At 40.9% G+C, this 12,168-nt stretch overlaps 1 protein-coding gene across 3 annotated transcripts in view; it reads right to left on the bottom strand.

Moving 5' to 3' along the window:
* Positions 1-987: 987 nt before the first annotated feature.
* PPIP5K2 (diphosphoinositol pentakisphosphate kinase 2) overlaps positions 988-12,168 on the bottom strand; it is an 82,104-nt gene continuing 70,923 nt past the window's right edge. For all 3 annotated transcript variants that reach the window (XM_074995268.1, XM_074995270.1, XM_074995269.1), the window contains 3 exons: positions 9,616-9,762; positions 5,746-5,874; positions 988-2,927 (listed from right to left, as the gene is read on the bottom strand). In XM_074995268.1, coding sequence (XP_074851369.1) covers positions 2,860-2,927; positions 5,746-5,874; positions 9,616-9,762 — 344 coding nt within the window. In that variant the 3' untranslated portion in view covers positions 988-2,859. The remainder of the gene's footprint in view (positions 2,928-5,745; positions 5,875-9,615; positions 9,763-12,168) is intronic.

A 12,168-nucleotide genomic window follows, 5' to 3' on the forward strand; every position in this document is an offset into this window, starting at 1 on the left:
TTTTTGTTAAACTTAATGGGAAAGATAACCTGGATGAGAACGGCTAACGGTAGAACAATAACTAACTCTTCGTCTTCCAATGACAGAAAGAGCGAAGCTCCATCTCCTGCCCAGGATGCTAGAGAAGGAACAGAGGGGCCCATGCTGCGTGTGCACCAGATAACATGAAGAGGCACTACTGTGCATGCACAGCACAGGAAACTATGGCTATAGAAGAATCTCTAAGTGCCAGTGTGAGGATGCACCAACACCCGGAGTGGAGCACCCATGGGGACACTACTCAAAGAACGTCACATCAAACTGCTTCCTGCTTTAATGGCAGAGAGGAAAACCCCCAGTCACTGACTGAAGACAGTCACAGGGTGTCTATTCTTTACTTGTGGAAGAACCAGAGCCTCTGCACAGTTAAAGATTGAAAGTACTTTTTAAAGTTCATCTTTATCTTCAAAGTAATCCACTTCAAAGTTTCATGTCACATCTCATACCAGGGTACGTCACTTAGGATACGTACATTTTAGTAAATTTAGCCATCAAATATCGTATCATACTCTAGAATTTACTTTAAAAAATTTAAGTGCCACCTACCCCAAACATAAGTTACCTAAGAAGCTTAAAATTTCTCAAGTAACTTGCTTGAGTGTTTGAACAAATTTAGTTTTTGTTTTAATTCTCCTTTTCTTCTTTTGGACTAATAGAAATTGTATAAATTTATGTTTATCTGGAAGTTGTTTTCCTAATTATTTTTCCTTTCCATATCTAAGCAACTTTAGTCCCTGATCTTTCTGTTTATTACATGAGGACAGCCTACTGCGCCCATATGGATTCCCCAGAAGTCAATGGAGCTTTGTATGAGTGCAGCAGTACACTCACGTGCAATGAATTGGAGAATGAGGGACTAAGTGTTTTCCTGTGCCTGTTTCAGATGATTGCTTTTAGTGATAACATACATCACTGCCTTCAAATCTTACACAAATTCACAAAAGAAAGTTTTATTTCAGCTTATTTGCACTGGGATAAGCAAAAAAGCAGGTAAATACACTGAAAGTCAGATACACTCTATTCATGAAAAAGAAGAACAGATATTAAATTAGCCATTGAGCTTGTTTTTATTTAGGAACTAATAATAATTTTTATATTTGGTTAACGGGTATGATAACCACACTTAATTTGAATTGTGTTTTTAAAAAACAGTAAACAAGATGAGTACATTCAAATGTATGCAAGACAAACATTGTCCATACTATACGGTTATATTACAGAAAAAATGTTTAAAAGCTACAACTGTTCACCCGTTATGTTTTTGGTATCATTTATTTAGTCAGCACTTAATAGGACTATTTTTTAGAAGCCATTTCATATGTTACCTATTTAAAGATTTGTACAGACTCTGTGGCAAGATCCTAGTGTAACAATATTTACACTAAGAATTGCCTGATAACGAAAGCAAGGCTCTTACACTTTAAATTACAACAGATTTAGCATCAAAGAAATATTTTTAACAGGGAAAAAGTCTAACCTGCGGTTTATAAAGTCATAATTAATAACCAGCCACTTGAACTTTCAAAATGAACAATGATATTCTGAACATTCTATAATTCTAGCTGCCACGGAAGAAAACACAAAATTGTTGAACCTGGATGATTATTCTAGAAAATATGACCACTTAAAGGCATAATCTGTGTTGCTACAGCTTCTATAGCTCTAGTAAAGTCTTCAACAGTCATAATGAGAGCTGTTGACAACAGCTGCACTTAGAATGACAATGGTGTCAACATTACAGAAAATGCTAAAGCCTAAATGTTCAAATAAAGTTTGGAACACTAAACATTCAGGTAACACTGAAGATTCTCCTTCATATAAAAAGGTTATGGGATGCACCACCTACAGATGGATATTTACAATTTCTAGGGTAATTTATTACCAGACCAACTGTCATATTTTTCTTACAAACACTGTTTATTGTAATGTTTAAGTAAGCAACTCTTTTTAAACAAATCTATGTAGCAAATAAAGGCATCTGTTCAGTAAACAAAATAATTTTACAGAATAAGAAAATATATAAACAAAACTTTTCCATAGAAGGATATACAGACATATGACATAATGGCATGTTTTAAACAAAATAAAACACATTCAAATGTTAGGGTCTGATGTAAACGCACAAAAACAAGGAGACAAAGGGAAAATACATCATCCTTAATTCATTATGTTGTGACTAGTTAATTGCAGCATATATGGTATTAAAAGGTTCAAATGCAAGAAGCACTTATTAAGTCAAAGAGCCAAGTTATTTCTTTGGAAATATATTCAAATGAAAAAAAATGCTCCTAGCTAAGATCAGGTGCATCAAATTTCAGCCCAGGAAAAAAAAAAGTTCACAGACACATTATAAACCCCCTGAAAATAGAGGAATTTATAATGACAGCAACTACAATGTTGCTATGAGATCCACTATAATATATACCACTGGGTTGGGGAGTTCTTCTTTTTTGCTTAGTATACATCTATAGTAAACAGATACTGGAAAGAAAAAAAAACTAGTGTGCAGCTTTTTCATTAAAGTTGTGCAATTCATTAAATTGCTGAGTAAACGTCTTTGCCTTAAATATGCAGAAAATGAGAGGAAACATTTCAGTGAGATATATACAAAGCGTGCACTAGTTAAGAGACTTTAAATTTACATACAGGTAAGTGCACCAAGATGGGCAGAGACATGAGTGGCTTTGGAGAGTTTGAGTCAAGACTTATTTTGCTTTACTGGCATTAAAATGCATACTGAAGATTTATTTATTTATTTGAAAGAAGATTCTTCCAGGTTTGTCTGAAGTGCTTCTTTTCTTCTGGTTTAATCACCAAATTTTACATTAAGCCAGATTCTTTAGGAGATGGTGTAACGTCAGACATGTCACTGGAGGGCTCACTGGTAGCTGCAGAGAAGCAAAAAAACAAACACAAAAAAAGCACATCACATACTGGTAAGAAAGGTCAATATTAAAAATTGCATATATCTTCCTGAAAATTGAAGGGAAGTTACCCTGTATAATTGCTAACTCATGTTATTAAAAAAGCAGCAGAAATGTAGCACTTTAAAGACTAACAAAACAATTTATTCGGTGATGAGCTTTCATGGGACAGACCCACTTCATCAGATCAATCTCATTTCCGATACACACAATGTCAGTCTGTATTGGAAATGAGATTGATCTGGCTAAGTGGGTCTGTCCCACGAAAGCTCATCAACAAATAAATCATTTTGCTAGTTTTTAAAGTGCTACATTTCTGCTGTTTTGTTTTGCTGGCGTACACACTAAATATGGCTACCTGTCTGTTACTATTCATCATGTTAATTAAATTGCTATGGAGATGTTTAGAATTAAAAGTACACCTACAATATGTTGAACAATTCACTCTAGAAATTCTGTAGTCTGTCACAAGTGGAAAAAAATTACCCACCAACAGCAACTGGTTGTGGAACCCTATTATAGAAGCCAGGTAGCCAGAAGAGGGAACTCATTTTAATAAATTACAATGATCTGAACTGGCTTGAATACATGGAAGACAGACAGTTGTTTTTGTCTAGTGAAGAGGCAGGAAGTTGGTAGGAAAAATATTTTCATGCTTCTCACAGCTGTAGTAAAAATAAAGTTTTTACAAACTGTTGACAATGTTTTAAAACAGATTTACATAAACACTTATGCCAAACAACTAAAACTGTGTTGCTATAAATTTCTAGTACAGTAAACACTCAATTTAGTGGACTAATAGGGTGAAGTTGGTCCGTTAATGCCAGAAGTCCATTAAATCCGAAGGTTTACTACCCACCCATGCTCATGAGGCTCTCACAGCCCTCGTTCCCCTCCTCTTCCTGCCAAAAAGCCAAGAACTCACCAGACTGCAGCTGCTGGACCTGGAACTACTAGAGTCTGCTAAGCAGCCGGAGCTGCCAGACCATGGCTGGGACCCCGCCATGTGCCATGTGTGGCTGAAGGCACCCTGTCACACATGTCTGGAGGAGCCACCATTGACACTGGAGCCGCCATGTGCTCCTCTCACCAAGGGTGGGCCATGTAAGTGGGCAGACAGCACTTGCACTGGGCACACAGCACTCCTGGTGGGAGGAGCATGTGGTGGCTCTGGTGTCAATGGCGGCTCCTCCAGCTGGGCGCTGTGGGATGCCTCCAGCCGGGTGCCGCAAGGCGCCTCCAGCCACGTGCGGCTCTGGTGGCAGCTCCTTCCTTTCTGGGAGGTACACTTTTGTAGCAGCTATCCAAAACAGGTAACACCAAGACATTAAATAGTGAGGGCTGAAAAGTCTGAGGACCCTTCATGCAGAAAATTAGGTAAACGATCCAATCTAAACAACACAATTTTGTACCTAACAAAGAGAAGAAAGCTCTGATTCTTTTCAAATGTTCTGTATAGACATAGGTTAGGAAGCTGGCAGACTCTCAAAGGGCTTATCTACACTAGCCCCCTCCTTCAAAGGGTGCATGTAAATGAGCCTGCTCGGTGAACCAGCTTAGTTTTTGCCATGGGAACTTCAGAGTTGGAAACTTCAAAGCACCAGCACACTGTGTAGCTGCAGGCACTTCAACGTATCCGCACAACTTCGAAGTGCCCTTACTCCCAAAGCATTTTGGGAATAAGGATACTTCCAAGTTGCGCGGGTACTTTGATGTGCCCGTGGATACACTGTTTGTTGGAGCTTCAAAGCTTGCCATTTCAAGTTCCCGTGGCAAAAATTAAGCTGATAAGGTGCTGTATGTGCAGTGCAGCACCTCATTGCTATTCACCAAGCAGGCTCATTTACATGCCCCCTACGAAGGAGGGGGCTAATGTACACATGGCCAAAGAGCGAGCCTTGCTAGGCAAATCTAGAACTTAAACATATTTATAGGCCTCAATATTTAGACATAGTTATCTTGAAGACAGAACTTGTCAATAGTTAACAGATTTAAAAGTGGATGAACTGTGTAAATATTTGTCTGTGTTAAGAAAAAAACCTTAGATTCTTTTTGTTTTTTAAATGGACATAGGACCTGTGAAGAATGGGCAAACAATTCAGGTGGAAGTCAGTCATCCTCTTTATGGTTCATCTGTTATATAATATTTCCAGAATTTAGTTGTAAACTTTACCAGTCACTAGAATCTGAACTGTATAAGGTGAAATTTATTGTTATTAGAAAAATGGCTTTGCTCTGAAGAAACAAGAACACAGGAAAGGAACAACTGAAAAAGAGCTCTCTCAGTTTCATCTGGATCATATTAGCAATGTAAAAAGTGACACAAAAGCTATAAAAATTAATCATGATTTTAAATTTGTTTAATTGGTAGCTGTATTTCTTTGTTTGTATGCATCTTTCATGCTATGTCTCAACTGAAGGCTTCTGTCGACAAAACTGCTGTCAACAGAAGGTTTTGACAGAACATGTGTCCAGATGTCAGATCTCTTGGAAGAGATCTGCTGGTTGGGAGCATTCTGTCGACATCCCTGAATACCTGATTCTCCCACCCCCAACATTTGTTCTTGTGTAGGTGGACCAAATGTGTTGGAAACGTCTCTTCCAACAGAACTGTTGGCAAAAGATATGCAAATGCTCTGTCATAACATTTTTTTTTAAAAACAATTCAACAGACGGATAACACACTTCCAAATATGTAATAAATCTTTGCATCTTGAATATCTATTGGATATACTTTAGCAAAAAGAATTAGCGTTTCTTCTTTGTGACAGCAGTTACTTACATAAGGCTGGTTTCTCTATTGCTAGCCGCTCAGGCAAGGCAGCAAGTGGTGTTGGTTGGATTTTTGCAGGGGTGTATGTATTTAATGAGTTCTTTCTTCCAGATGGTGAACTTAGATATGGCGAAGAAGCTGAAGTGTGGGGGGGAAAAAAGGGTCTTTTTTACTATTATCAACAAAACATTTGCCAAATAGTTGCATATCAGTGACAAAAAGTCACAAATTCCAAACTTATGGAATCTGGAATTCAGTCATAGATTTTTGGGCCTTTAGTCTTTGTCATGGCTTCTCAACATGGGAAGGGAGCAGAAAATTTGCCTGATCCATCTTAAGAAAGCAACATTACAGCTTCACATTGCCAGGAATAATGAGATTCATGAATAGTGATTATTGCTTTGACAGAAATGTTCCTAACTTTTAACAGGACATGGAATGCTGCTAGGACTGACTTTTTGTTTGCTCTACCTAGTCTGAGACATCTAATTAATGAGCCTCGAATGGAACAGAGAGACATATTTGGTAACTACTAGAAGACTTCATAGAATGAGGACAAAAAGTCCACATGCAAATGAATTCCCCCCAAAGCAAGGTAGAATGGGGTAAAATGCTTTTTTCCAATGATGAGAGCCTTCATGCTCCATTCTGTCAGTAAAAAGAACATCTTTTTTTCTCAGATACCAAAACTTGTTACCAGTGAAAACCAACCCCACAGTAACAGGGAACCCTTCCTCACTGACTCCCTCTTCCTTCCAACTGACAAACATTCCCTTCATGGCTGCATTTACACTCGAGAGTTTTGTCTGCAAAACTCGTGGCACGTCCGCCATTACAAATGTGTTCTATCCACTGTAAATCGACAGAACACAGCACGTCCATCAACAGCCTTCTGCCGTTGCCCCAGGAGGCAGAACGCCCACCTTGACAGAATCTCTCCCTCCTGCTCTTTGGTGCGATAGCAGGCCAGCCAATGAGCCAGCCACCCTGCAACCCCCCAGGGCCCTCTAGGGAGTCACCAGAGGGATCCCAGGAGCACAAAACATCAAGTACCTACATGCACTAGGCCTGAGGTAAAGGACCTCCTCAGCCTCTGGGCCAAGGAGATCCTATTGGACCCCTCCACCAAAAGGTGCAAGGCCCCTGTGGATGCCTGGCTGGTCACTGCCCTGATGGAATGGGGCCACCCAGCCTGCACCATGGAGCAGGCGCAGGCTAAGGTTAATGAGCAAAGGTGGGGTGCGCTCGGGCCTGCGATGCTGGCCACAGATCAAGGCACAACCCCCCACCTGCTCCTACTATCAGGAGCTCCACCACCTCCTGAATGATGAGGATGCCTCCTCCCCACAATTGCTGCTATGCCCCGCCCCCCTGCCCCACACCCATGGGAGCCACAGCAAGAGGAGCAAGCAGCAGCAGGCTGGGATCCAGCTGGAGCCGGGGTCCAAGGCCAGTTGCAGCACCTTGGTGATCCCCCTGGATTTGGGCCCCTCAATCCAGGCCACCTCCAGGGTGACCCCAGATCTCTTTGAGAGACCCTCTGGTAAGTGACCTGAGTGTCAAACACCCCAGGGCATGGGGGTTGGATGAAGATGGGGCATGCTGCAAGGCTCACCAGGCTGACTTAGGCTGGACCTCATGCTGCTGTCCCAGCACATGTAACCATATGTGGGGAAGTGTGTCCCACCCAGATCCAGCAGACAGCCCCCGAGGCACCATCCTGCTGCCAGCCTTACTGGAGGCTAGACAAGCCCCAGGTCCCAGGGCAGTGGGGGCCCATCAGCCCCTGCCATGGCTGGCAGCAGGCCAGCCAAATGGGTGACAGTCTGACCCCAGACACACTGAGGACTGTGCCTCCTGGCACACAGACATGCCCATAAGCGAGAGTCAGCACCCACTCCCGCCGATGCTGCGCCTGGGTCGCCCATCACCCATGCAGGGATCTCTCTGCTAAGTGGGAGGGGGAGGGGGCAAGTTAGCCTGCACCCCGTGGAGCCATGGGGTCCCATGCAACAGGGCCCACTATGCAGGGCACACATGCCTGTGCTCCTAGGACATCCCCATCCCTTGACCGAGGGGGCGGTGGCTGTTGCTCACAGTGATGGGGTAAGGCAGTGTTGCATGAATAACTCACCGTTTCTTCTCCTTGTCTCCCTTACAGCTGCACCATCTGAGGGCTGGGTCAACCCCACCTCCCTACCAGTGCCAGCCAGCTCCACCCTGGCACCAGAACGAGCTAGCCAAGAACTAGGACTAGAGTGGGTTGGCGTCCCCACCCAGCATGAGGGAGGGCCCACGGCTGGAGAGCTTGTCACTGGCAAGACAAGCACCTCCAGTGGACCCACACAGCCACCCTCTGGAGGCTCACTAACCTCCTGGAGTGGGAGCTGCAGGACCATTTGAAGTGGCAGGCACTTTTGGGACCAACTGATGTCCCACTTTGATGCTGCCATCAGCGTCTGGCTGGACTTGTTGGCCTAGGCACCCGAAGCTGCTGCCCCCATTCTCCCTGGCTCCCCCTGCCACTGCTGCTTCCCACATCCCTGCTGCCCTGCCCCGAGGCATGTTGCAGCTGCTGCAGTGGGCAATGGCCATGCCTGCCCTCCCTGCTCCTCAGGCCCCTGTCCCTCCTGCTCCAGAAGCCAAGCCCAACCCTGCTGCAGCCCCACCGCCTCCTATGTCCCCATGCTCCCAGTCCCTAAATTTCCCTTGCTACAATTTACACCCATTACTTCTTGTCCTGTTCTCAGTAAATAAGGAGAACAATTTATCATCCTCTTCTTTACAATAACCTTTTACATACTTGAAGACTATTATGTCCCCACTCAATTTCCTCTTTTCCAAACAAAACAAACCTTTTTTTTTGTTTGTTTGTTTTTTTAAAGTATTTCCTCTTAGGATCATAGTTTCTAAACCTTTTATCATTTGTGTTGCTTCCCTCTGGATTTTCTCAAATTTGATCACAACATTCCATAAGTACAGTGCCCAAAACTGGACGCACCACTCCAGTTAAAGCTGAGTGGAAGAATTACTTCTCATATCTTGCTTACAACATGCCTACTAATACATCCCAGAATGGTATTTCCTGCCCCACCTTTTTTTCTTACATCATTATCACTTTGTTGACTCTCATTTGGTTTGTGACAGTCTATAACCCTCAGATCGTTTTCTGCAGAATTTCCTTCTAGGCAGTTATTTCCCACTTGATGGGTGTCTAGTTGGTTATTCCTTCCTACATGTAACACCAGGCATTTCTCCTTCCTGAATTTAATTCTATTTATTTCAGACCATGTCTTCAGTTTGGCAAATTATTTTGAACGCTAACCCTGTCCTCCACTGTTTGCAATGCCCCTCAGCTTTGTACCCTCCACAAACTTTTTAAGTATACTCACTGTGCCATTCTCCACGTCACTTATGAAGATATTAACACCAGACTCATGACAGATCTCAGTGGGATCCACTTAATATGCCATTCCAGCTTGATTGTAAACCACTTACCTATACTCAGTAGTGCAACTCCCTTACTGAAGTAGGTGTCTCTAGGTCAGTGAACGGCAACCGGGGGTGGGGGGGAAGTGGGGAGCGGTTTGCAACATTGTCATAACCAAGATGGTCTCCTGGTATAGAGGAATTTTGCTAACTGTGCCAGCGAACCTAGAATGTGTGGGGTGTGCTGACTGATCTACTGACTTGAAGACATCTGAGTTGCTTAAGTAATTCTTCATTTGTTCTTTCCCTATTTTAGCCTCACCTCCTGATGGTCACTACGTTACTCGTCCAATAATGGATAATCTTTTTTGATCTGTTCATTTTAAAAGATGCTATATGGATCAACTATGACCAACAGGGTTTATGGGTTACAGTAGAAACAAAAATTACAACAAAAAGTGGTAGACGTCTCCGGTAGGTTGTCACTCGAAGTAGCAGCAATGGAGGCAAGAAATTCATCCACCTGCTTTAAAGACAGGGAATTGTGCAGGGTTTCTAGAGGGCAGATTGAAGGCACCATGGAGTACAGTTCAAAACCTACAAAAACAGAGAGGATTTCCAGATATGAGAAATAAAATCAGAATGGAACTGTTGTGCAGACAGGAAACACTGCATAAAAATCAGAATAATGTGCATGTCCAATATCAACGTGTGCAAACATACAATATCCTTGAAGTCATGAAAGAAAATGCTATGCAGTATGGAGTTAGAACAACGTACGTCAGATTCTATCATACAGTAAGCTCAGGACAGTGTACTAAATACTACAAAACCCACATAAGCATCTATCAGTGTACACAGATACAAAATACATCTCTGCTCCAATCTTTGCTTAGTACATTATGTGTAACTATCATATAAGATAAACTTATTCTATTTTCAAAAAAGAGGCAGGGAATGTCAGTTTTCCCCCCTACCTGTTCGCATACCTGTCATAATAGTTTACAGGCAACTAATTCATTCAAGATGAAATAAGAGCATATTCATGCTCTGAACATTTTTAGCTGAGTTGCTCTGACAGAACAGCTAAAAACACTGGCATTCCTGCCAAACAAAGCTTTATAGCACATACTCTCGCCTCTCAGGTGTTCCAGGGACATGATTTTGCTTTATGTTTCCACCTTAACTGTCCACCAAGACCATATAAGCACTTTTGTACCATGAAACCATCTTTTAATTTTATAACATATATTTACATCTACCTTTACTAAAACAATGATTTATCACTAGAAAATTCGTAACTTAGAACTGTAAACTGTGAACTGTCAGCCCAGAACTGAAATGATCTTAACCTCCCCCATATTAATATAGACATACTGACATATCATAAATCAACCATGCATATTTGTATTACTATGTATAGTAAATAAAAAGCATTTGAAACATTATATCTAAGCTTAACAGTGTAGTTCTGTAAACTGATGTAAGCTTGATAATTTTCAATAAAACCTGCATTCTACAGCATTTCAAAAGGGGAAACACTTGTCCACATTAGCATTCTTATATTCAGCTGTAACATTAAATTTACAGCCTTGAAAGGAAAAATTATAAATGGGTGTATTTATTAAAATATTTATTTCAATGAAAAGATAATACAATTAAAATTTCAATTCAAATTTTTTGTAGTTATCAAAAATGTGAACTAACTTCTTCAAAAAATATTACCCAGCATTACGACTGAAAATAATTCTACACAATTTTCAATGCAAGAGCTTTTGTATTCAGATTCAAACTCAGCCTTGGAGTCAGGTGAGAGCCAATCTTGCTATGCAAGCTGCTCAAAAGTATTCAGATCAGATTAATTTACATTAGACAAACTATGATGTTATGTGTTTTAGAAACTCAGCTGAGATGTGCAAAACAAGCTACCACACAATTTGCGTATACTTTCTTTAATATGATAACAGCTATGCCATAACATAAGCACAAAAATAAATGTTTGGCATATGTGTTAAACTAAAAACCCTTTCTTTGCATTACAATAACTTCCACAAGATCTCATTTTTATCTAATGGATATGTTATCATAAAAATGGTTTCCAAATTATTTACATTTATTTCTAACAATCTACCGATACAATGTCAGGTTAGGTCAGGACACATGCTTTACCAAAAATAACATCCCCTCCATCACCCAACAAGCCTATGTTTCAATGTCTACCACCACTCCTATTACAGAAATTGCTGTTATAGAAAATCCAAAGGAACTGCAAAAGACTTTTAGAAGAATTAACTATTTATATTTACTTTTTAAAATTCCCTCTACCCAGACAACACAAATACTTTAAAACTGGTCACTTTTTAATATATTTTTAAACAAATAGCACAAAAACATGCCTAACTATGTCTTTCGAAGAAGGGTGACTTTGTAAAACAAATTTTAGGCAAAAAAATGCCTGATGGTACATATTTCTTAAATAATGTATGTGTCTGCAAACCAAATACCCTCGGGTTTTGGTTGTATTCACTCTCGGTCTCCCCAACAAAAATGCAAGGAAATGAAAAGGTTAATGCAGCATTTTGAAAAGCCATCCTGCTGTCTCACATTTAATAGCTAAATATGCATACCAATGGAGCCTAAAAATTCCCCAAAGGAAATGGACCAGCACCTAAAGAGGTGCGGAAGTTCTGCACAGAGGTCCAGGGAAAAAAAGGTAAAGCATTGTTAGAAGATTACTTGTTTCAGTGTGTTCCCTGAACTAGAGTTGAAGGAGAATAAGGGGGCGGAGGAGAGTATCTGTGAAATGGGTTAGAGGTTGTAACTACATCACAAAGTTCTGAAAATAAACAGGGAAAGGAAGAATCAAATCCAAAAGACAGACAAAACCATTATGTTTAAAAATTTGGTTCCAAGAACCAAGAACGCATCAAGGAATGCATTAGGATTCAGAGGAGCACATCTGGCATGCATTAACTTGTAAAAGGTATGTGGAAAAATGTTTAT

Source organism: Carettochelys insculpta, chromosome 5 (assembly GCF_033958435.1).
Source record: "Carettochelys insculpta isolate YL-2023 chromosome 5, ASM3395843v1, whole genome shotgun sequence".
Classification (NCBI taxonomy): domain Eukaryota; kingdom Metazoa; phylum Chordata; order Testudines; family Carettochelyidae; genus Carettochelys; species Carettochelys insculpta.